At 45.1% G+C, this 26805-nt stretch overlaps 1 protein-coding gene across 1 annotated transcript in view; it reads left to right on the forward strand.

The window, feature by feature from the left end:
- The window catches only part of MUC19 (mucin 19, oligomeric), a 1331159-nt gene that overhangs the window by 132358 nt on the left and 1171996 nt on the right, over positions 1-26805 (forward strand). Inside the window, exons 26-27 of the mRNA XM_078649731.1 lie at positions 11160-11382; positions 15612-15734. Of these exons, the coding sequence (XP_078505857.1) occupies positions 11160-11382; positions 15612-15734 (346 nt within the window). The remainder of the gene's footprint in view (positions 1-11159; positions 11383-15611; positions 15735-26805) is intronic.

A 26805-nucleotide genomic window follows, 5' to 3' on the forward strand; every position in this document is an offset into this window, starting at 1 on the left:
AGTGTTAAAGACATATGATTGAAAGCCATTTATCCACCCCTCATGTAAGGGTCCAAAAATAGTAGAAATAGTAGTTTAACCCATATTGACATCCCTCATGTAAGGGCTTATAACGAACTTCATGAAAATGGGACTAAAACCAGACCCCGTTCCTCATGTAATATTGAGTAACGTGCAATTCAAATACAAGCAAATTCCACCTATACAATGATCTTCCGTGTAAGTTTGTATAAAATAAAACCAAAAAATGGGTGACAACCACACACTAAAAACACTGTGACATCCCTCACGTAAGGGTACTAAAGCTACTCAAGAAAATGGGCCAACAAAGCCCATAAAGCAATCCCACGTGTAAGGGATATATAACGTTCAATGTAGAAACGTGGCATGCTTGTAATGTAAGATGTTAACAGCCCAACGTAGTGTAAAATTAGTCCCTACCACATACCAACAAGTGGTGACACTCAGAACTGCATGCTTCAGCCAAGAAATAGAATGTCACCCCAGTAAGAACACCATAAATGTAAATAATGGAGCACAGCTAAAATATACACTCGAGATACCCACAGAGTGCAAACTTTGGACTACAATAAGGACCACCGGATATGCAGGAGCTTAGTACTAAAAATGTCACTGTAACCGAAGCATTCTTTTAAGATTGTCAACAATGTGCGTTAAAGACCTAAAATGAAGGCATCACACAGCATGGCAGTAAATGGAAAATCACTCTAACAACACTAGATCAACAAAAATGATTTGCTGAAACTTTGACAGTATCCATTCAAGACATCACAAGATCTACTATGAGCGATATCTCACACAACTTGCTTGCAACGTTAAGCATTGAGAGAGGTGGAAATAGGTTCAAAACACTTAATGTACAGAAACACTTCTGTGTTGTTGAAGGTCACTTCTGTGAGTACATCCTCCATGCCTTTTTCGAAATTGTACTGATGGTAAACCACAGCAGCATTACCATTACCAATTTGATACAGAGCAATCTCGATAGGAATCTCTGCCACGCTAGCTCCTGTCTTCATATCCTCTGGATCGCTAAGTTGAGGTAAAACCCGAGAGCTGTAGTTGTAGAAATTGCTGGTGGTATAGGCAAGGCCTAGTGAGCAAACAACTGCCTGAAGCACAGCCATGGGCATGCCTGTAGACAAAACTCCAAAGATGGCAGCTCATAGAGATGACACATGCTGGGTTACTCCAGACATGTCCGTGCTGGAAAGCATCCCACAGCAGTTCAAAAACTGCATAGAAACAAAGACCAACCAGTTGATAAGCACTTAGCAAGGTCCCAAAGATTAACATGCCCCATGAAGCGCTGGGCTCAATTGAAGCACAAACACGATAATTAAAAATGGCTAGATGGCACAGTATACAACAATTTCCCTTCCAGAGCACACACATAGATGACTGTGCAGCATGTAAAATGACCAAGTTGAGATATTCTTTACTTTTGAAATTCCAACTATATCACTTGACTCAACACTGCAGGCCAAAACGTCAGAGTTGAATGTTGCTTAGATCAGATATGAGGAATACTTAGGCTCGCACGATGTCACAGTAGCAGGAAATCCAAATTGTGCAATCAAATAAAGTATGCCCAGGCTGGGGCTGTTCGGTGAAAAGGACTCACACAGGCACCTAAGCATTCCATTAATCTCCATCACACCAACATTCCACTCAGAACACTCTCCCTGGCTAAGCAGCTAGGAGCCAAAATAACAGGGAAGAGAAATGAATTCCTAAGCAGTATATAACAGCTATGTATTGAGAGGAAGAGGCTGCAAGCTTGGGTTAGGATACCTGGCTGCAGCTTATTATGTATTGTTCTGTTTGGCAACTGGGTGAGTGACGCACCAGGCACCCAATTACAAAACAGTACAGTTCAAGTCTGTATGAGCGCAGAGATTTTGAGGGCCAAGGTGCAGTGCGGACTATCTGTGCTGTAAGTGAGACTTCATGAAGGCGGAAGGACGTTTACCCTCAAAGGTACGCAGCAAGCAAAGCAGGAGGTAATACTGTGAGAGATTGACTTCACAGGCGGGTGGCCACCATTATGGGAAGCAGAGAGATTCAACTGGAACCCGAGCTTAGAAGCTTGAAGAACGTTTCAGGGCTCGTCTGGGCCAAAGCAATAAATAACAGGGCCCTTAACACAGACAAAACCAGCCCCGGGCCACGTGTCACAGTCACTGATTTGTCTTGCTAATGGTCACTTAACCTAGTATCGCCACACCAATTGTGTGTCACCACCATTCGGCCCCGAGACTGATATCTTTCTGAAATTCAGTTCTGGTGAAAAAACGCTGCTGTGCCCCATTGAGTGAGGACAAACCACTTAGCCATCAAAAACAGGATTCAACCAGTGCTTTAATTGGGCTGGTACTCACAGGTACTGAGTACCATCCCTTCTTATTTTTACCAAAATTAGTACTGGCACTTCTACACTGCCAAGGACAGTACTGGTACTCAGGGTCAGATTAATAAGGTGGGCACTGGGCTTCTCGCTGTATTTTTTAGCTGTGACAAGAGGCCCAATAGAGCCTGAACAGACTACTGGAGGCCTGCCCCACGGGCAAGAGGGCCTCTGCTCACTCCTCACCCAAATTGAAGCTCTCAGTCTCCTCAACAGCCATGCTGGCTCGTCTTGTTAGTTAGTGTATAGAACATTGACTGCCTGGGCACAGTGATATGTGCAGACTGAATGAGTGGGCGGGGAGAGGTTCTACTCATGAGTGGCTGCGTAGGAAGGGCCATTTTCACCCCATAGCCTTTCAATGGAGAGTAGGGAGAAAGGGGTGAGAGAAGGTGAAGAGTGAGTGGGCAGAGATAGAAGGAGCAAAGGAGAGTTTAAAGGGGAAACAGAAAGACACAAGGGTTAAACGCAGAAAATGAATGAATGAATAGCATTTTATACCGCGCAAACTTAGCCCCAAAGGGCATCAAGGCGCAGAACAAACAAACATAGAAGTCCAAAAACTACCAGATAACTAAACCAAGAGGCCACTAGGAGTACAGCCCCTAATATGCCTGAGAAAAAAGCCAGGTCTTCAGGTGTTTCCTGAAGACCACCAAGGAAGATTGACTAGTGATCTCCAAAGGGAGGGAGTTCCAAAGTTTAGGAGCCAAAACAGAAAAGGCTCTGCCTCCCCACCTTGCCTTCGTAAACCTGGGAACCACAAGCATGTTCTTCGATGATGACCGGAGGCTTCTACTGGGGGCGTACACACACAGAAGAGACCTAATACCTTCTGATCCTGAGCCGTGAATAGCACCATGGGCCAGACAGAGAAGTTTAAATGAAATCCTAGAAGGAATTGGAAGCCAGTGGAGGTCCCTTCTGGCCATTGTTACAGAAGCTCGTCTAGGGAGACTTAAGACCATTCTGGCCGCGGCATTCTGTACCATTTGGAGATGGTAGATGGAGGCTTTGCTAATGTCACCATAAAGGGCATTGCAATAGTCTAGCCTCGATAATACTAAGGCAACTGTTGCTTGTTTCCGAGCTACCGGGGACAGGTAGGGGGCAATTTTCCTAAGGATTCTAATAATGCCGCAACAGGTTGACACCGTCCTGTTTACCTGAGAGTCAAAAGATAAGGCAGGGTCAATTAGGACACCAAGGTAAGAGTAGGGCGAGGGCATTCTCGCAGGGACGGTGGCCAACAGTCCTTTGACCAAAGATCTTGGCTCCCTCCAAAGACCATAATTTCGGTCTTTTCGCCATTTAGTTTTGAAAAATTACGCACCATCCATTGGGAGACTGCTTCTATACAGGCTCTAAACTTAGGGGCAATCTCACTAGCCGGCTGAGTGATAGATACCAAGATCTGAGTGTCATCGGCATACGATAACACATCTAGACCAAAGGATCTTATCACCTTGGCAAGTGGGGTGACATAGATGTTGAATAATAAAGGGGTCAATGAAGAGCCCTGAGGAACCCCACATTGCACTTCTTGAGAATCGGAGAGGAAGTTGCCCATTTTAACTCTCTGCTCCCTATGATGGAGGAAGGAGGAGAGTAGACTAAGGGCAGAACCCCCTACTCCGATATCCTTGAGCCTGGAGATCAGTATTGACAGGGACAAGGTGTCAAACGCTGCTGTGAGATCTAATAGCACTAGCAGCGAGGAGTGTCCCCTGTCAACCTCAGATCGGATTCTATTAATCACGACCGTGAGAGCAGACTCAGTGCTGTGAGCTAATCGAAACCCATGCTGGGAGATGTCTAACAAGTTGGAATTTTCAATAAAAGCAGACAGGTTACGATTTATGTGGGACTCCAGGATCTTGGCTGGGGCCGGAAGAAGGGAGATAGGGCGGTAATTTTTCAGTATTACTGGATCCAAAGAGGGTTTTTTAAGCAAAGGTCTAACAACGGCAGTCTTCCAGGGGGAGGGAAAAGTCCCCTCACGAATCGCCAAGTTCATAACCTCTAAAAGAGGAGGAAGAACAGACCCTCTGCAGGTCTTCAAAGTTCTTAAAGGACATGGGTCAAGGGGCGAGCAAGACTTAGTAGCTCGAGAAGGAGATTGAGATCTTCCAAGGACAAGAGGGGGAAGCCTATGAGCTGCGGTTTAGGCGGGGCATCGACATTCTCAGCAATATAGGGGGTTGAAAAGGAAGATCCTGCTGCCTTGGCATTAAGCTCTTGATTGCTGATTTCAAGAGCACTATAAATATCAGCAATCTTAGAGTGAAAAAAACTCGCTATGTTGTTACAGAGTTCCTGAGTTTCGATGGTAGGGTCGGCTGATCTAGGTGTCGACAGAGAGTCGATTATGTTAAAAAGATCTCTAGGGGATTTAAGAGAAGTTGTAAGGTTAGTGAAATGGCAACTTTTTTCCTCCATAATCGCCTTCTTATAATCTCTGAGCAGAGATTTATGCAGGGCTTTCCCCATAGATCAGGATGAGCAGTCCAGGACCTCTCTTGTTGCCTGCATTTCTGACGCATGAATCTTAAACGGTCAGAGAACCAGGGTTGAGAAGGGCTCTTGCGGGCTGACTAGTAATGTTTTGCCGGAGCCAGAGAGTCTATGGCACTGGCTAGGGCATTTGAGAGGTCAGAGGCAGCCCTATTGGGATCACCCAGGGGAGGGCAACTGAGGGCTTTCAGGAAAGTTGACACAGTGTCATCATTAATTGCTTTGTAATTCCTTCTGGTTGCCCATACACTACTCTTGAGTTTATTAAATAGAGTAGGATTGACTTTAAAGTAGAAGGGGACTGCCAGATCATCGGACCAAGAGAGAGGAATGGGAGTGCCTGTCAGAAGTCTAGCATCATTTGAAAAAATGCCATCCAACGTATGGCCGGCCAGATGTGTAGGGCCATTGACCAGTTGACCCAATCCACATGCAGCTAAGCCATCTACTAGTGCTAGCGTATCCTTGGTTTCTATGGCCTCTAAATGAAAATTAAAATCGCCTAGAATGCTAAATTGAGGCTTATCAACATAGGGCTCCATAAGTTTAAGAATATCCTGAGCAAAGGTCGTTCTGGGGCCTGGAGGTCTGTAGCAGAGAATACCAGAAAAAGAAGCAGAGGGGAGAAAGTTAATAGAAAAATACAGTGCCTCGAACTTGTCTGAGGGCAAGGAAAGAGGCTTGGTACAGTAAGTGAAAGTATCTCTAAACAAAATTCCCAGCCCACCCCCCTTTCGTCCAGACCTGTCCATTCTGGACAGAGTGTAGCCCTCAGGGACTGCCTCCACAATATCTGGGCCAGAGGTTTCAGAACCCCAAGTTTCGGTGATAAAAACCCAGGGGGGCCTTTTTTGAGAGACAAAGTCATTGAATGCAACATTATTACGGGCCAAAGACCTAGCATTTAGGAGCAAGCCAGCCTCACTTAGAAATTTAGGGACGGGCGACTGACTTCCAGGTTTGGCAAGTTTTTTATCATAATGATATCGAGGGCGTATAGATCTTAAAACCCCTTTGCAGCATTGGATATTAGCAAGATTATCAGGGAGTAAGGTAAAGTGACATGATTTGAGGACGGGTCTGAGTGCAAGAAGTGTAGAATGGGAGTACAACTCACAATTTTCTTGGAGAGTGAAGCGAGGCCCAGCCCACCTGGCCCCTGGCGCGTCCTCAGCGCGGACGGGCGCAGACGGGCTTAACTTTGGCGCAACTTCGGCGCACTCCAGCTGCGCGCGTCCGCTGTGCGCGGAGAAAATCATCCTGGTTAAATATGTCAGGTCCCGAGTCTGGTGCCCCACCTGACCAACACCAGCCAATGGGAGCAGGGACCAGCTGTCTGCCGACGTGCCCTCCACGCAAACGGGAAAACCCGCGGTGGAACGGGGCACAGGCAGGTAGGGAGCAAACAATGAGGAAACTGCACAATGCACAATGCGATGTCACACCAAAGTAAAGTGCTAGAAATTTAAAAACACGGCGAACTTTTAAAAGTAAAGTTCTAAAATAGCAGCAATAATAGGTCTAATAGCAGCAAGTATTTCTAAATTAATGTGAGCAGCCAAGCATAGTAATTCATGCACTGGCAGCTAGGACCAACCGTAGATTCCAATCATCCCGGTTAAATATGTCAGGTCCCGAGTCTGGCGCCCCACCTAACCAACACCAGCCAATGGGAGCGGGGACCAGCTGTCTGCCGACGTGCCCTCCACGCAAACGGGAAAACCCGCTAGAGTTAGATAGAGATGGGGATGAGATCGAGACAGCTATACAAAGAGTAAGAGAGGCATGGAGATGGCAGATTAAAAATAGAATGTGATGGTAGGGAATGATAGGATGCAATCTGGGTAAGGAGAGTGGGGCAATGAGAGTAACAGATACAAATGGGATAGTAGTGAGAGGGAGCGGGATTGAGAGATTAGAGATGTGAAGACTGATAGTTAATATATGTCTGCTTGTTTGTGTGGTGTGTGTTTCATGCTCGTGTGTATATTTGTGTGCGTGTTCGACTGCTTGTGTGGATGTTTTTGTGTGAGAGAGAAACAAAATCAGAGTGGAAGAGTATCAGGACCCTCAAGAGGTATTTGAAAAGAAATGTGTGTAATGCTTGTTTCTGTTTGTATGTGTGGGCTCTCTTGAATCTATAAGGTTTGTGCCAAATGCAAACAAGTAGGAGAAGTATGACATTAAGAAGCTGCAATTATTACAAAACAAGGAAACATCAATATTTGGGGGTTGGCTTTCATTTTGTGTAACGAGTTAACACATTTTACTTATATTGATACATTTCTTATATGTTTTAGTTTGTCCTGCAATGGGTGTAACTGACACTCTCGTCCTGGGGTACACTGATTATTAACCTGAAAGTGCTAATAGTACTGTTGATGGCTTGGCTGTATTCATTGTTTGGAAGCTCCTTCCATTATGAGTTAGGGCTTGTTCCCAGCAGGTCTTCACACTACAATTTATTAGCATATGTAGCTGCTAATCTGTACATATTGAAAGTAAAGGACTACTATCAAGGGCAATGCAAGGGTAAAATGAATACTCAATAGAAGTGTTTTCGTATCATCATGTCTCACCCGCCTTTAATCCTGCACACTAGCCATGCCCCTAGCTCAATACAATAAGTACCTGCAGTTATTTTTCCCATTTAAAACATTGGAGTCTTCAAACACCTGCATGTCTCTAGGCATCTTTGTTAATTATGATTTGTGACAGAGGCAGTTCTCCTTCTGAAATCATTAGCTCATTGCAACGATCTTTGCTACTTTCACCGTATTTCATCCAAGTCTACACCTGGATTTATGTCAGATGCAATTCTATTTAGTCAGCAGGTGCACCCTTAAGTGTGGATCAAAATGTGCTTCACTTGCACACAACTGTTATCAATACCAGGGATGTAGTTCTCTTTCTAGTTAAATCTGAGGTGTTTTTCACTCTTTAGTCTCCTCATGCTTCGGGATTGGTAACTAATGTCCCAATTCTTTATGCATTATGCCACCAGCCATTTGGAGCCACTGACTTGCAACGGCACACCAAATGCTCAGACCACTTGGCGTCAACTATGTAAGTGAAGCTGCAACTAAGGTTGCACAACAACATTTACTAGTTCCTGCATCTAAGATCTGGAAGTAGGGGTGTTGCGGTACTGCAGTACCCCCAAAATAGTCATACAGAGTTCAACTGGTGAATGGGCAATAAAGATGGCTTTACATTTTGTCACATTTGCTGTGCATTTAAAGATAGAGGTCAAATGTCAGGTTATGTCTTCATACAAATTGCTACTTATTCTTTTATTATGGAGATTTGTGTTTACGTTTCTTTCCCTGGATCCAAAATGAGAGGATTTTGTAAAGAGAACTATTGGTCAATATTGCTGGGGTACAAGGAGTGTGTAAGGAAAGGCTCTAGGATGGCATTTATCGTAACACACAACAAAATGTTAATATCTGTAAACAAACTGTGCAAATATTTCAAAATATGCCAGCAGTTAGGTAAGAATAATTCTGAAGTGTTCTGGAAACCAAGGTTTTCATTGGGTCAGAACAAATGAAGCCACTTTCATTGGTATGTGTAAATGATAAATAATTCCTGAAAATTAATTTCCACACAAGAACATTTGCAGGCTATATACTTTTGTGCGTGAACTACACTGTAGTGAGAATTCTGTGGCCATTTCAAATGACAATGTGCTGTCTGTACATAACATAATGCTGCCACACCATTCTATTGTAATATATTTGCAACAGTTTTCTCCAAAATATACAACTGGCTACACTCCAAACCTTTCCCACTATTCTGCTGAATGAATGTGGCTCATTTACTGTACTTGTTCTTTGTGGGAAACATGGATCTGACTCAGTTCCTATGACTTCAGTGATGTAACATTGATTGCAGCACCTCACTCTGAAAATTGTTCTCCTTATACTGAACAGATCCTTCCTTTGGTGCCATCATACATTGCACCAAAACTAAGGCAACTTAAACGACTGCCACCTGGCAAATGCGTGACAGAGTGACACGTAGGACTGCTACAGATGCTACTCCACAATATTCTGCAGCCTTTCACAATCTTGAGGCTTCTTCTGAATCAAATCACAATTTAGTTTGAGGTTTCAGAAGCTTAATTTCTGGAGAATATTCTGCCTCATGATGCTTTCTCTACTTCGTCCTCACTTTCTTTTCTTTTTATGTGTCAAATCTTCGCACCTATTGAGAATTGGGAAAAACTACAATATGAGAATAAGATAAAGATACCATGGTGACTTTGCGACTCCAATTCATTAGGCTTCTGACAACAAGCTACACCATTCTAGCAACTGCTCAGCCATAGGCCAAAAACACGTAACTTTTTTTTCTCCTAAGAAAAGTGGTGAGTGGAGTCGATCCGTCACTGGTACACAAGTCCCAAGCTATCAGTTTCATCACTAGTTTCCCACCCCACCTCTAGATGTGGTTGTGCTCTCACTTCAATAAGGAGAGACCGAACAAGAGGGAGGGGACGAGAGAAAGAGAGAGAGAGTGCCAACCTTAAGTTATCTTTGCCCTTCTACCCCAAGCTTTTGGGAATCACACTCATCTTGTTGCAGTGTCCTCAGTTGGAAACCTGCTTCACTTATAAGCTAATTTTATGGATTGTATTTGGTATTACCATTTATATTGTGTGATTGTTCAAGTTTTGTCATATAATTCTTTGTTTCACCAGAGTGTTTGTTGCTGATGTTTTCCAAGTGGCCATATTCGCCTTTCTTTTCAAGCGTTGTTCTTTTTTGTCAATTTGCATCTGAAATATCATTGCCAGATTCTGTGTTCCATGTACTATAAAACCTTTCATCCCACCCCTCATTCATGGCTCATACTTTGGTACTGTTATCCACTTTGTTAGTAGATTACCTAGCTTGCCTTTTTATATTTTTGAAACACCAGTGTGCCTTAGCATTTGGAATATAGCTTGAGTAGCTTATTTCCTTTTCTGGAATACATTCTACCTCTTTGAGTCAATTATTAAAAGAAACAACAATTCGTCTGGACTATACTTTGACACTTACACTCGAAATGCAATAACAATGGCCACTGTACATTGTGTTTATAGTGCTGGAATGAGATAAAGAATTAAGGGGCATATGTCGGAAGAATTGAAATAGCGTTTTCCAAATAGTTATTTTATCTAAATCGCTATTTGAAAATTGCTATTATTTATATATGAAACTTTTTGCTTTATACTTTCGATTCCTAGTGTGTCACAAATCAACCAACCTGATGAATATTAATGATGTAGGACGCAGTTTGCAACCCATTAGGATTCGCAGCCATCACAGGGATGGTGACCTGCTGAGGTCAGCTGACCACCATGTCTGTGGTTGCTTTTTAATAAAGTTCTTTTGTGTGTTGTTGAAATGCAACCCATTTTCCTAAAAGGCAAATGGGATGCGTTTTAACAATAAAAAATGTAAGGTTTTCTTTCATTTTTTAAGAGCAGGCTGTGGTCTGTGCGACCACTGCTTGCTCTTAAAAAATGTTTTCCCAACATTTACAAAGGGGAAGGGGTCCCATAGAGGCCCTCTTACTTTGCGAATATATTACCACCAACTTTGAGTTGCTGGTAGAGTGCAAATATTTTGCAACACATTTTGGTTTCAAAACATTAGTAAATACCAATGCCATTTGGTATTTAGAAGAGACGCCCTAAACACGCCCTTTCCAATTACTGGATCGCAAAACCGAAATTGTGATTCAGTAACAATTTACTGAATAGCAATTGTGGGCTTTTACATTCCAAAAAGCATTTTTCCGGTTGCAAACGGACCGATTCTGCGAATCTGCCTGTTTTGACCATAAAAATGCTTCGTACATATGGCACTAAATGTGTGATGACAGTTTACTATTGAGAAGTAAAATAGTCCTTCATACATTCCTATAGAGGCATAAGGATACACACAAACAGCCACTAAAAGGAAGGTGAGACTGAAATACTTCTGTTGGCTTAACTAAGATAAGATTGACAATGTCTCAGGTCATAGCTGAAGGTCCTTGAGCTAAAGAAGCCAATGCCTGGAGGAGGTCAAACCAAAACCCTTGTTTAGAATGTAATAATTTTGCCAGGAATTACATTTTTCCTATAGTCTAAAATGAATTGTATTACTTTTTGAAAGCTTCATAAGTGTAATTGAATTGCGAACAACTGTCTTACCCACTTCACATATCATTATGTTTTCAGTATTGCAGGAGCATAACAAGAACATACTTCAGTGGATGTGGTATTAATACTCACGTTTTCAACAAATTTGAACAAACGTGTGGTATAGAATATTGCACAAGTACAGAAACAGACAAGAGAAAAGCTGCATGTAGTGTTTTTCAGGAGCTAGCACGACATTGTGGCGAATCCGGATGTAGTGATAAGTGGAAGAACTGGAGAAAGAATTCTAGCATTGCCTGTGGTATGTGTTCCATTTTCAGTTACTGTTTTAATCAACCATAAATGTTTTTCTTTTAGTTAATGGGTGAAATGTTTATAGGTAAAAATATGCCTATTTTAAAAGCTATTCTAGTTTATAATATTTTGAATGGTAGCCTACAGAAGCTGACACTAAAGGATTAGGATATTGTTTATGTTTGTTAGAGTGTGAACCCATCTGTAAATTACGCAGTTCGCCTGCCCCATTTACAGGTGGGGAAAATATCAATCTTTCTATGACTCGGCTGGCTCCACGGTTGGAGATCTATTGGCGTTCACCCTCCCCAGATACTGCTGGTCAGGGGATTTCTGAAGCCCTGCCCTAGTTCTCATCTCATCTCATGATCATGACTTAGCAATTCAATGGCATTGTGTCAGCCTGGGAATGAATTCTTCGAATATTGTTCCTGATCTTTTGTGGTTGAATGCCTCTGCCTATCCATGGGATCCTGTAGCACTTTAACAATATATAAGGTCTTTTTGCAAAAAGGCAATTTGAAATGAAAAATGTTTTGCATCAGAACAGCAGGCTGTATTGTCTGAATCACAAGCATTTATTAAATTCACAAGCAGGTTTTCATCAGTGATATTTATTTTCTTTCAAGCACTGTTTTAAAAGAGGAAAATGGAAGATTATGAGGGAAATGTAGCCAGATCCACAAGAGCAAGCATCACAAGGCTAATGTGGTAAACGTTTGTAGGAGCCACCCTACCCATTTTTTCAGCAGCTCCTGTTTGCTCTACTGCAAACAATCCCAAAGTGACCCACACACTCAAAATCCAAGATGAGGAAACCCTTTTCCCCTTGTGAAGAGTCGGTGGCCCAACCCAAAGGTGTGGCCAGGGTAATGAACATCCCCTCTTCTGTTATCAATCCAAACTGGTTCTGGGCATAGCTTTCCTCCTACAGTGATAATTGGCAGCCTGACTAAGGGGGACAAAGGCTGCAGCCTTTCCAGGTGTCACCAACCATTTACTTTTGACAGGGAAGGCCGCTTTAAGTTAACCGGGTACCTGTGTCCTCCCTACGTGATCTTCCTCCAAAGGAAACAAATTACCTTCCCACTCCTTGACCACTGTCTCTGCTCTGCTAGCAGGTTTCACATCTGTTTCACACCTGTTTCGAGCACAGGCTGGGCAGTGAGTGGAGAGCTAATACAAATTGACCCCCATTAGCTTCAGGCAGTGTAAATGTAACTTTAAAGTTTGATTTCAATATTTTGAATACAAATCTGACTTCTGGATCAGCTTTAAATATAAAAATAAGTATTTGAATCGAATCTGTAGCTGGTACATATCAAACGTTATACAATAAAGTGTATAATATATACTTTGAATTTTCCTATTTGCCAGTTACAGCCTAACCATTGACAATGAAAGGGTCTAGTAAAAGAGGACAAATGTATTTTACGATGTATAATGTGTTTCTAATGCCTTAAATATTATGCACCCTACCTTGTGTGGCAACAATTTCAGCAGCAGCCCACTCAGGCAGGAATATTCTTATTTATTTTTTCTCAAAAGTAAAAATGTACCCTTCTAACTTGGGGCTTAGAATCTTAAGTGAATTTCTTTGACCGCCCTAGTTTTCACTGGGACCAGTCCATGCATTGTATCCAAGCCAGGCTTCGTCGCATTTGGCCTCAAATCGCAACCATGTCCCGGCCTCCACTTCCAGAGACTATCATTAGAACTGCATGCTTTAAGGCATTTAATCTCTTGCACGTGGATGGTAATGATTAGAGAGCAAGTTTGTCTTCGTTGCTGGCTTGGTAATGGCTCCAATGGTCCTCCATGCATGGTTTCAATTATCTTGTGTTTAGATGGCCATTTGAATTATTTCGAAGACAGAGGCAGTGGGCCAATGAGAAACAATTAGTGGTTGTTTTTGTATGTGACAGAAAATGCCTGAAGGATTACAGAAAGTTAGCATTAGAACGTCTCTTTCATACTTACTAGCAGTTGGTACCTTATTTTACTTGCAAGTTGCTTTAGAGCGTAGATGGTCACAGTTGCTGTATTATAAGGCATGACATTTCTGCAGATCTTATTCATTTTCCAGATGATCTTTTCTGTCACACATTATAAAATAGAAAGAGATATATAAATGTTTGCTTCATCAGCTCAAATACATAATACGTCAATCATTTGAACTCTGTTAGATGGATTGCTAAACTGCTAGTATGGTGGAGGCCATGCCTCTATAAGCCCCACCTAGAGCTTCCCTCAATTTTGTCGTCTCAGCAACTCAGAGTGAGTTTTCTCACTGCACTTTGGAGACTTGTTGATTTTTGTTCCTGTTTGTTAGTATTGTTCAAGTCAGCAGCCCGTGTCTGTTGGGAAGCCGACAAACGTTTCCTCACATGAGAGCATGGTGAGGCTGCACTGTCCGAAACTCAGTAGCTGGTGTTTCATTAAATGAGGCAAGAAATTCGAGAGTGGGACATACGGAGTTTCTGCGGATATTTGGAACTTTCCCTGTTACAGCCCCATGTTAACTTCGGGTCTTGTAACGGTTTCCTTACAAAATGGTCTTTGCTTGAAATGCTAACTGTTCTCTGAAGAATGAGGTAGGATGAACCTCCCATCTACGGGAAAACGTCAAGGATTCTAGGTAAAGTCAGACTCTGCTGTATTTCCTGCAGTGGATCAGTAAACCAATAGCCTATATTTGGGATGTGGCCCTGGTCTCTACCAGATGGAGATTGTTTCTAAAGGCCCTTCTGCTCTTACTGAACCCCACTTCTCAGGGTTGTATGCAATGTAAACCTTCTGAGCGGTATACATTCTTCCACTTTCCTTGAGGATTGGTTTGCTCTAATAAGTGCTCTGTAATAGTACAGTCTGCAGGGTTAAAGAGGATTCTCACATTTTTATGGAGGTTTCCCACATGAAAATTGTACAGAAAGCCACGCGCACCATATACATCTTTGCATTTGGCCTTACACATTAGGTTTGATAAAAACCTAAAAATCAATTTTGGAGCATGCGTGATAATACAACTGTATATAAGCAAAACAATGGTTCTGTCGGGTGCGAACAATTATTTCTTATCCTGTTAAGTTCCTTTCAAAATACAATTCTAGAGAGGTTAAATATAGAACTGACCAATGACAGTTCATTGCCAGGACTCACGCCGGCCAGTGCTCTCAGCAACGAAGTATCGGACTCGTCACGACCGCAATCAGCTTTAAAATCAACCCAATGGCGATCCTTCGGATTAACGCTGTGAATGTCGCCCCCCTCCCCAACTCAATTCGCCTGGTATCCAGTCCACATTTGTGTAATTTGGAAAGCAGGTTCACAAACACTCTCCCGCCGCCACCTGGACTAAATTTGAATTGAACTTGATGAGGCTGTAACACGTGTACAGACCAACATCCAACTTGCCAACAATAACCGATCAGGATTCACTCTGGTTATCCTTAGGCTGTTAACTCCCCCCCCCAGTCCTGATGAAGACCCGCATTGACCATTCAATAAAGTATATATTGGGTGGAAACGTCGACGGCACCTCTTGGCCCAAATCAAGACTCTGTAAGCAAAGACTTCAATGTGGATATAGCAGCAGAGCCATTGTTTTACTAGACACTCTGGCCTTTAATGTATATATTGTTATCACTTTGTATATAATGTTCACCGTACTGCTTCACTGAGCATATTATGTCACATATTCACTAAGCACTTTAAGTATCACCTCTTGTTGACAGCATGTTTATCAACCCATGGGTATATATAAATGATGGCATTTATATAAAATGACCTAGCACTCATCATGCAGCATTGCTCTGGTTTTTCTTTCTTTATGTGTTCTGTATCATTTGAATTGTCCTAAGATTGAAAGCTGTGAATATTTAACCTCTCTAGAATTGTATTTTGAAAGGAACTTAACAGGATAAGAAATACTTGTTTGCCCCGACAAAACCATTGTTTTGCTTATATAACATACCCAGCTTCTGAGGGACACAGGGTGACCCCATTGTTGATTGTCTGCTAATACAACTGAGCCAAAAGCAGTAAGTAGTGTACGCTACAAAGTGTTGCACTAGAAATGTAAGATTATTTTTCATTGTGTGATTGTGCTAAATACTTGCGCATATTATTGAGAAAATAACAATTGGAGAGTCGAAAATATTGTAAAATTGTCATTAAAATGGAAAGGCTAATCTAACTGTATTATCGTAATGAAATGCCATTATTTTACTTTTATAGGAGCACTCAGTTGCACACGCGGTCAAGTTTATAGCGAATGTTCTCTTTATCCCCCGGCAACATGCACAAATACTGCACCTTTCAGAGAAAAAATGGTTGTAGCTGGTTGCGAGTGTCCTGCAGGTAATGTAAAAAAATGTCATACAATTGTGTGCTGTGTAGTGAGACTAAAAAATAGCATTGCATATAACTTGAAATAGTCCTATGAATTGCCACAGGAAGACAGACTCAACGGTACATTACAAATGCACACATCTGCCCACCCACATGCACACCCCACAAATTCACGCACACATACACACACAAAAATACACATGTGAGAATTTTACCTAGATATATATTTCTTAAACTTCCACCACAACAGAAAAATAAAATTATAACCCAGCATATCTTGATTTGTAATCTTCCACCTTTATTTACATTTGTAGTAAATGAATCGTTAGACGAAAACGTGTTCTGCAGCAAGTTGGATCTTTTATTTTGATTTTTTAACCACTACCCCTATTTCTTATATGGGAAATGCTTCTACGTCGTTTTATTATGTTTTGTTAGGTTGATTCGACATTGTTAGGCCAGCACAACTAGTCTTTCCACAATACTCATAGCATGTTTATTACTGTCTCTTTTAATTAAGGTGTTTTTAAATGTTTGATTCTTTGACCCCCACGTAACAAAGCAGCCATATCTATTGGATTTGTTTGTGATTATTGAGGACATTTTCCACTTTTTAAATTAATCCACTAGTATATGATTCTTTTTAGTTATAGTTTACAAGTTCATGTTTGCTGTGAAATCATTCCAGTTCAATACACAATAACTTCATCGTGTGTTTGAACATTTCAGATGATGTATTATCCTATTTCGATACATAATACACATTTATTTTTGACATCCTTTATTACCTTGAACTTGTAAAGTAAGGGTTTGTGGCCTCTTTTCTCTTTTTCTCCCAGTCTTTCTCTGTCACTCCATCTTTCTCACCACCCTTGTGAAGTAAAAATATTATCTTAATGCATACAGACTGGGTGCGTCCTTTCATTCATTTCTGAAAATATTATTGGCCTTACAACCAATGGCGGAACGAAACTTGAGGAAGCCCCCCTACAAGGTACGGTGAGGGGCCCCCTCTGGATTAAATCGGGAGCTCTCTGTCCAGAGGTTTGTGCTGTGGGCCCCCCATGATCTCCCCCCCCATGCAGCACGCCACTGCTCACGCTCCTCACTCATACTGCCTGTCCATGTACACCACGCTTCTCACAATGTCCACGTGCCCCAGGCCGCTCGCACTGTCAATGTACCCCAAGCTCCTCTCTCAGTCGGTCGATGTGACCCAGGCCGTCGCACTTTCTGTCTGTGTTCCCCAAGCTGTGCTGTGCCCGCGCCCCTCACTCTGTCCACGTGCTCCATACTCCTCATTGTTCATGTGCCCCGCCATGCCCCTGCACTGTCAATGTACCATATGCTCCCCCACACTCTATTTGTCCCCGGGGCCCTCATATTGCACACAAAGCTCCTTATGCTGTCTAAGATTCCAAGGCTATTCACAAAGTATTTCAGTGCGCCAGTAGGTCCTCGCGGTTTCTGCCCAGGTGTCTCCAGCTCAAGTGTTCCCCACACTGTCTGTCTATGTGACCCGACACAGCAGCCTAGCTAGCCATGTCTCGCTCACAATTCCCTTGAGCTAAAGTCCCCACACGCCATTTTCCATGTGCTCCAGGCTCCTCTTTACATTTGCCTTCTCGGGCTCCGCCCATGCCCCCAGCTCCTCACATTCTGCTCAGCGCGCGGTATATTCCAAGGTGTGCTAAACATGGGTGCAAGGCTCCTTGCACTCTCTGCTCACATGCTCCCTTACCCCACCCCTCCCCCATCTCCCCTCTAGGTGGCGAATGTCAGCTGGAAAATACGACCAGAAGAGCGGAGGTTGCCATCCCCTTGCAGTGAGGCTGCGGCCCTCCCCAGAGTGCGTGTCTCGTGTGAGAGCATTACTATGCTGCTTGTGACGTGGAGGGTGGACCCCTCGCAGACTTGTGCTGCAGCTCGTAGCACTGCTGTGAAGAGTGCCTGACACATGCTGCTGCATGTGTCTTAGAGTGGGCAGACTGGTGCCTTGGTGTATGCTGTTGTTACACCGGCGTGTCTCCCCCAGGCAGAGCCCATGGATAATAGCATTCAGTTTATGCTTTCTGTTTCCCAGTCCAACGCTGATGATTCATCTATCTCAGAAGGATGAAAATCTGAACATATCCATGAAAATTCAAACCTGTGAACAATATGGTTACAAACTGTAGCCTGAAGGGGACGCTTCAATCCCCTGAGAGACCCCTCTTAAATTAAGGTACAGCACGAGATCGCTAAGCAGTGTCCCTCTCAGTAATAGCAGGAGGTTAACAAGGTAGAATTGCACATTTTAGCTGTCATTGTTCCGGCATCCGGGAGCCAAATAACAGCCTTCAGACCCATCCTACACATTTTCATTGCTGTGGTGAGAACATATTTGGAAAGGCCGTTGGTTGATTTTAGAGGCATGTTCAGTGGTACCAGCCACCCTTTCTCCTCTACCCGTCACTGTGGTCTCTGAGGCAGGATCCTGCTGTTGGAGCCTCTCTCTACTCAATCAAGAAAAAAGAGCCTTCGCAAAGTCAAGTTTCTTTGGCCACCTATCCCCAAACCCCCACCCCACCGCACACACACACTCACCGACTCAAGAATGGAGTTTCCTCATAGTATCTCCATCGGTACACCGCCGCCCGCAACCCCACAATAATCTACAATAATACACAGACACAATGTTATTGGAGAGATAAAGTTGCAGGTTTATTTGGTGTACAAATAAAAGGTGGGTTATCTTACAGGCGATCCCGTTCGCCCCGCAACCCCTCGTTGCAGGGCACCTGAAGTTCAGCCAAGATAAACACCAGCAGCCATAGCCCGGTGTGGTACCTGGGAGGATCTCTCCTCCCACCGGTGAACCTATCGTCCACCAACTCCGCCCGCTGAACAAGGGAGAGTGAACTCACACCTTCCCCAGCTGGGCGGAGCCTATAAAGCAAGCCCCCGGTTTCTCAGGTTTACAACCGCCCTAAAGACTAACGGGGCACCGTCGAACTCCAAGTTCCCAAGAAGGACCCCTTGGAGCCTGTATGACATATGCATGGTGCGCTTAGCACTGGAGGCTTCAGGTCCTGTTCCTGCGCCTTTCCTGTATCGGGATCGCCCTGTAACTCCTCCTGCAACAAGAAAACAAACATTAATACAGTCCCCCTCACCACTTCCCCCCTTTTCAGCGGGTGAGCGGTGGGGAGGGGAGATGCAAAAGGGGGATCTAAGGGACCTGGTCGGGGGGGGGGGACTGGCTACAGCCGTTGCAGCAGAATGGGCCTGGTAGCAGCCCAGGATGCGACCTGGCGGGAGAGGGGGCAGCAGGCAAAGAGAGCGTGTGGGAGGAGGGGACATCCTTATATATCTATGGCCCCGCCCCTTTCCCCTGTCCTTCGCGCCGCCCACCCTTCCGGGATAAGCTGGCTGTCTGCGTCCTCCGTGATACTACGGGGGCTGCCCTCCTATGGGGTCCCCTGCAGGGACCACGGGCATCCTGCAAAGTCCGTGCAGGGGTCATAGGCTAGAGGCGATGACAGGGTATCCCGGTGATACCAGATGTGGAAATGGGATTTTCCACAAACCCCTAACCGAGAATCCTGTCGTGAGACTCTGACGAGACGTGGTAAACCCCTACAGGGTCTGTATTGGGATCCTGTGTCCCCAACAGTGTGCTGCAAGGCGTCAGGGTGCGTCCTGGGATCGGCACCGAGACAGTGATGGGATTTGGGGGCGAGGCGTAAACAGACAACCCTGTTTTGGTAATGTTAATTAACCATGAATGGCCTCACTCACCGTCTCAGAGCCCCCGGCATGCCGCTGCCGCCTCACGTGCAGTGTACACTGCATGAACATTCCAGACCAGCTTGGCCCCACCCAGACGCTGAAGACTACGAAGCTGTGCGTAGCGCAGCATTTGATTTATTTGATTGGACTGGAGCTCGCAGCAGCATAACATTTAAACTATGTCGACGCCCAGTGCGGTGCATGTACTCTGCTTTAAATGACTACTGGTGGTGCAATCTACTGCGTGTACTTTGTTTTATTTAACAATTGCTGTGTAGGAGTACAGTCTAACCAATGCAGCGACTACTGTATACTGAAGGGGCCCCTTAAGCCCCCCCTGCAGCGCGGGGGCTGTGGGGTCCTTTGGTACGCCCCTGCTTTCAACTAAATCAAAGACATCATGATTCATCAAGATTTGCTTCAGCTGTCAGTAATGATAATATAATGAGCTCTTCCACAATTGGTGCCCTCTTCTTCAACTGCCTTTACACTGACATTGCCTTAACAAACAAATTGGCCTCGATCAGTAACAGAAATCAACACTGACTCATTTGTAAGGAATGCTTTGCTATAACTGCCAACATTTCAGTGCTAAAGTTGTATTGTAATTAAGGTAGCTGGTTCACGCAGGTTATACGATGTTGATATATTAAAGAAGATGTTAAAAATGGGGTCACTAGTTGGCAGAGGTAGGTACCTCTGTCCAAATAGGGACCCTTGCTTCTAGTCAGGGTAAGGGGGATACACACTTTAGATAACCCCTGCTCACCCTCGTGGTAGCTTGGCACGAGCAGACAGGCTTATCCCAAAGGCAATATGAAGAGTATTTGCACCAACACTCACAGTGACACAGTGATAACACCACAAATGGACACCACACTGGTTTAGAAAAATAAAGTGTCTTTACCTAAACTTGACAAGACCAAAACGACAAAAATCCAACATACACAGTTTAAAATATGACTTTCAAAAGATTTCGAGAACTTGAACCATAGAAATCTATGGATGCGTGACTTTTCACCAAAGTACCTGGAGTCGCGTCAAAGTTCACCAAGCCAAACAGCCGCAGCATCGGAAAACAAAGAGATGCGACACTCCTGAGACCCTGAGGAGGCAATGCGACAGTCCCGCTGCATGCAGAGGAAGGGTTGCGTCGATTTTGATCTGTAGGGAGAGTGATGCATCGATTCATCGTGCTGGTTCCGGTCCGCAGGTGATGCGTCGAGGAAACGTCTCGCACAGGTTCGATGTGTAGATCTTTGGGATGCATCGGCGATCGATGCAGCAGCTGTGCAGGGCACTGTGTCTGTCCTCTTCAGCCGCGATCCCTTGATGTGTTCATTCTTGCAGCGACGACACGCGCTGCGCCGGTTTTCGCTGTGGCACCGCAATGCGTAGAAATTCCTCTCACGCTGTGAAGATGCGTCGGAAAAACAGCCGCAAGAATAGCGATGCATCGGTTTCTGTAGTTCTTTGAGTTTCTTCTCTCTTCCAGCTCCCAAACAGCAGCAACAACTTCCAGAGGTCCAAAACTGGCACATGCACATCAAGGCAGGTCAGAACTCATGACAGCAGAGTTCAGGGGATGAAGTCTTTGTGTCCCTGAGACTTCTGAACAGGAGGTCAGCTCACTACAGGCCCTTGGATATCTCCTTCAAGCAGGGGACACAGTACAGCCCTTCTCATTTCCTTGGCAGAAGGAGCAACTGCAGGTCAACCCCAGACACACAGCAAGGGCAGCACTTCTCTTCAGTCTCTTCATCTCTTCTCCAAGGCAAAGGTTCTTCTTGAACCCCAGGAATGATCTAAAGTAAAAGTTATGGGGTTTTAGGTCTAATACTTATACCCTAAAATGTCTTTGTTCTGTTTGTGTAAGGGGGCCTGAGCCCGGTTCAAACCAGTTGTGGGGCCACTCTGCCAGTGCACAACAACAGCCTTTGTTAGTGTGGGCCTTGGTTCCAGACACACCACAGGGGGGCGGAACCAGCATTGTGGAAGGCAGGCACAGCCCTATTCAGGTACAGGTGCTACTCCTCCCACCACTCCCAATGCAGATCAGGCCTATTCAGCCTAGTTCTGACTCATCCAGACTCCTGGAGCCATGGCACCTCCCCAGCCACTATCACTCCAAAGCTGGACAGTCTATCCACAAACAGGCAGAGGCACACAGGAAGGTTGAATAAGAAAATAGCCACTTTCTAAAAGTGGTATTGTCAAACACACAATTTAAAAACCATCTATACTAAAAGATGTATTATTAAATTCTGAGTTCAGGGGTACTAAACTACATTTTTCAATCTTATCCCTATGGGAAAATATATTTGTAAAATGTTACAAAGCATTCCCCATTCTGTCCCATGGGGAAAGATAGCCTTTGAATATTGAAAAATGAAATTGGCAGTATGTCACTATCAAGACATGTTACACACACCAGTACATGTCCTACCTTTCATATACACTGCACCCTGCCCAGCGGGGGGACCTGGGGCCTACCATAGGGGTGTCCTATATGTAAAGAACGGGAAGGGTAAGGCCTGGCAAGTGGATGCACTTGCCATGTTGACATGGCAGTTAACAAACTGCACACAGGCGCTGTGGTGGTAGGCCTGAGACCTCTTTTCAGGGCACCTCCTGTGGGTGGCATAATCAGTGCTGCAAGCCCACTAGTAGTATTTGCTTTACCAGCCCTGGCACACTCAGTGCACTTTACTAGGGACTTACTGGTAAAATTAATATGCCAATCAGGGACAACCATTCACAATAACAATTTACACAGAGAGCATATGCACTTTAGCACTGATCAGCAGCAGTAAAGAACCCAGAGTCCTATTACCAATGAAGAAAGGTCAGGAAAAAATAGGAGGAAGAAGCAAAGATTTTGGGGATAACCCTGCAAAAAGGGCTATTTCCAACACAACCCCCTTCCAACCTAAAGCCACGGTAGACCAATCAATACCTCAATTGGCTTCCATTCTTGCGGCGACAGAAACTGGAACTTGGCTTGAAAAGCAGGGGTCTATTCCTCTTCTATGCCTTCCTGAACCTAGTTGGATCCCTCTATCCATAGTCTCAAGGCCCACTGGGCTAACCCCTGGGGGACCCTTCTCCTCACCTGGGGACCCCATTTGTGCAGCGGCTAAACTTAATTTGCTCACAGATGTTTCCCAACAGGTAGACAGTACCCATATGGCCAACACAGTGGTGTGGCCCGGTCTACCCCAGGGATGTGACTCCTGCCCATTCCCAGGGATAGCTCTGTCCACAAGGACAGCCAGCCACAGAGGCCACTGACAGCTGTTAGTGATGAGAGCCAGGCCTCATGTCTTTCAGGCCTCTCTAACCTCTGTGGCATCAGAAAGTGGGGGGCAATAGCCCCAGGTGCCTGGCACAGTTTCCCCACTCCCCCTCCTGCCAAGTCAGGTATGGCATCCTGACACTGGCCCACCAGCCCAGGGTCTGTACCCTGCGGCTGAACAAGAGACTGGGGTGGGCTCTCTTGTGACCTGTCTTCCTCCCTGGGGCTCTGCACCCTCCCTCCTGGAGCTTTACCCCCAGAAGACAACTTTGTGGGGGGACTGTTAGCAGTCGCCCCTTCCTCCAGGTCAGGGGGGACACCCCGAACCTGGTCCTCCAACCAAGGCTCTGTACCCTTAGTCTGGACATGTGCCTGGCAACCCAGGACTTCCGGGGAAGTACACCAACCCCTCAAAGGAAACACACTCCTTGTGTGTTGTACGAGAGTCTTCCTGCCACAGGTTTCCAGCCTCCTGTCCACTTGACAGAGCATGAAGACCCCCCAAGCCAAAAGTGGCCTCATCTATCAAAAACAGGGTTGTTAGAATGAGGGTGAAGGGCACTCAGCTACTATCGATGCCTAGATCACTGAAATTGTCACTAGTAGGTGTTGGCGCATATAAGCGAGGGGATAAGCCCTATAACCCCTCAAAACGTTGGTTCAGGGAACCTACGTGTATGAACATAAAAACAGGATGCCTATTGCACACAACCAAAGAGTAATTTCATCTCTTACAGTAAGTCTATGTCTCAATGGACAATTGAACACAAAATTAAACAAATACAGCTGTCAGAGAAAGTACAAATTCTTGAACTCAATTGTGAAGAGTATTTTCTTCTTTAATAACTTTGGCAGCCAGCCGACTCGTGTTTCGTCACATAATAGTGTGAATCCTCAGGGCTGTATTCACTCTGCTTAAAGGAAGAAAGGTCGCTTAGCCGGTGATACTTCCAACCCGGCTGGGTTCTGGACCAAATGAAATGAGTTGATGTCAGCAAGGAATGCGCCGGGTTCCGATAAAACTCGAGTGTGCGTAGATTTCGAATTGCATCTAATGTAAAGTATCTAAGAAGTTGCCTCTTGAAGATAATGTATCTTGAAGCTAAAAATGGAGGATCTGCTGTATGGATAAACGTGGCAGCCGCGATAAAAAGTGAGATGAAAGAAGCGGGTACGCTTCCTACAGTGTCTGTCCGAAAATATGATGATCCAGTATATCGTTGACTGCTTCTCAAATCCGAACGTTGTCACTGTGTTCCGGATGCGGACCTCACAAGGGTCAGTCCTAGGGTGCTCTGACCTCAGAGCTGGCAACCCCTGACCCACTGGTCTTTACACTGGGGACTGCATCCCCCTCACCCTTTTCTCTGGACTCATGCACCCTCCCCACTGGAGTGGTGCTGCCAGACACCAGAACTGATGGAACGCTGGTTACAGCAGTCTCCCCCAATTCACCTAATACCCTGGGATCCCCCTCAGGAAATAGCCTCCCGGTACAGACTAGGCTCCCTCCTGCTGTTCACTCATGGAACCAACCAGGTCCTGGGACTGGATTTTGGGCACCTTGGGACACAGCCCCTTCCCACTCCTTCTCCTCGGAGACAGAACGTGGAACCCTTCACCCCTCCCACTGCACTGGGACCTATCTGGATCACCATAAACCTCCCCAACCTCACTTGGTTGGGGAAAACCTGAGCCACCCCCTTCAGGATCAGTCCCAAAAGCTTCTTCAGACCCTCTGGAATCCACCAAAAGGTCTGCCTTCAGGGCAAGCTCCCTTGAATCAGAGAACTCACACTCCACCGGGTGTTGGCATAACTCTGGAAAACAGGGACTTAAAATATGCTCTACAACAATTGAATCACCCAGCCCCCACAGTTGTTAACCAAACTACCCTTTGCCCCGCCATCCAGTGCCTCACACAAGTACCCCACACCACTCTTCTGAGATTGGCAAGACAGTGTCTGACTATCTCTGTCACTCAACCCACACTCTTCTGTGCAGTCTCCACACTCAGACACAGGGACTCCTACCATGGAGGAGCCCCTCTCCATGCACCTCTCATCTAGAGTCAGTAGAGTGTCCCTCCCACCAGCTGGAATATGATCCCCTGTGTCAGTTACCCAATCCATCTCATAACCCTGAACCCCTTGGTGTATGTTAACCCCCTCCTTCAAGTCAGGCGCCACATCGCTGCAAGTGTGTACGTCTCTCTCAGCACTAGACAACACAATTTTTCTACCACAATCTGAGATGGGCTCCACCTCCAACCCAGCCCAGCTCACTTCATGAGCTGCACACATTTCCTTTCCAGCTAAGCCACTCATGGCCTCAAGCCTCTCGTGCTCCTGATCGAGCTCTCTCATTCTCGCTCATATGCCAATATCAATTTATTTTCTTCCAAGGCAAAAGCTCTCCTGCTCTCCTCTGCCTTGGACTAGAGCCTCATGACTTCCAGCTCATGCTCTCTGACCCTCTGGTTTTCCTCCCGCTCCTCTGGGGAAAGACTTCCAGCGGAATGGTTGCTGCCAGCCCTAGAGGCTGCTTTTGACACTGGCAGCTCTTGGTAAATATCAAACTCCAATTCTGCAGCCTAACTTGCTAGTTTACTCTTCTGAGACATGATGCGTGGATACTTTTAAGGGTCACTCAAAAATAGAACCAAAGACAAAACACAGTATGTGGTTGTATAATGGTCTGCACTAAACTAGTAATGTATACCAATCACTGTGGGTCAAGTACAAATACAGGTTCAAATCCTCACCGTTGACCGCCAATGTTACAAATGGGGGTCTCTAGTTGGCAAAGGTAGGTACCTTTGTCCAAATAGGGACCCTTGTTTCTAGTCAGGGTAAAGGGATACACACTTTAGATAACCCCTGCTCCCCCCTTGGTAGCTTGGCTTGGCTTCCTAAGCCAGGGAAATAAAGAATCTTTATCTAAACTTGACAAGACCAAAACAACAAAAATCCAACATACACAGTTAAAAATATGACTTTCAAAAGGTTTCAAGAACTTGTACCATAGAAATCTATGGATGTGTGACTTTTTACCAAAGTACCTGGAGTTGCGTCAAAGTTCACCAAGCCAAACAGCTGCAGCTTTGGAAAACAAAGAGATGCGACACTCCTTAGACGGCAATGCAACAGTCTCACTTCACGCAGAGGAAGGGTTGCATCAATTCCGGTCTGTAGAGGGAGTGATTCTTCGTGCCAGCTCCGGTCCGCAGGTGATGCGTTGGGGAAGCGTGCCACACAGGTACGATGCGTGGATCTTCGGGATGTGTCATGATCGATGCGGCGGCGGTGCGCGGCGCTACGTCGGTCCTCTTCACTCGTGATCCATCGACGCATCAATTCTTGCAGCGCCGACAGGCGATGGTGGCGTTTTTTGGTGCGGCGATGTGTGAAAATTCTTCTCACGACGTGAAGATGCATCGGAAAAACAGCTGCAAGAATAGTGATGCGTCGGTTTCTGTAGTTCTTTGAGTTTCTTCTCTCTTCGAGCTCCCAAACAGCAGCAACAACCTCCAAAGGCCCAAAACTGGCATGTGCCACTCAAGGCAGGTCAGAACTCACAACAGCAGAGTTCAGGAGAGCTGGGGATAAAGTCTTTGTGTCCCTGAGACTTCTGAACAGGAGGCCAGTTCACTTCAGGCCCTTGGAGATCTCATTCAAGCAGGGAACACAGCACACAGCAAAGTCCTTCTCCTTTCCTTGGCAGAAACAGCAACTGCAGGCCAACCCCAGACACACAGCAAGGGCACAATCAGTGGTATTTGCTTTACCAGCCCTGGCACACTCCGTGCACTTTACTAGGGACCTACTGGTAAAAGAAATATGCCAATCAGGGATAACCAATCACAATAACAATTTACACAGAGACCATATACACTTTAGCGCGGATCAGCAGCGGTAAAGTGCCCAAAGTCCTATAGCCAACAGACAAAGGTCAGGACAAAATAGGAGGTAGAAGCAAAAAGTTTGGGGATAACCCTGCAAAAAGGGCAATTTC

This window comes from Lissotriton helveticus, chromosome 1_1 (genome assembly GCF_964261635.1).
Source record: "Lissotriton helveticus chromosome 1_1, aLisHel1.1, whole genome shotgun sequence".
In the NCBI taxonomy this organism is placed as follows: domain Eukaryota; kingdom Metazoa; phylum Chordata; class Amphibia; order Caudata; family Salamandridae; genus Lissotriton; species Lissotriton helveticus.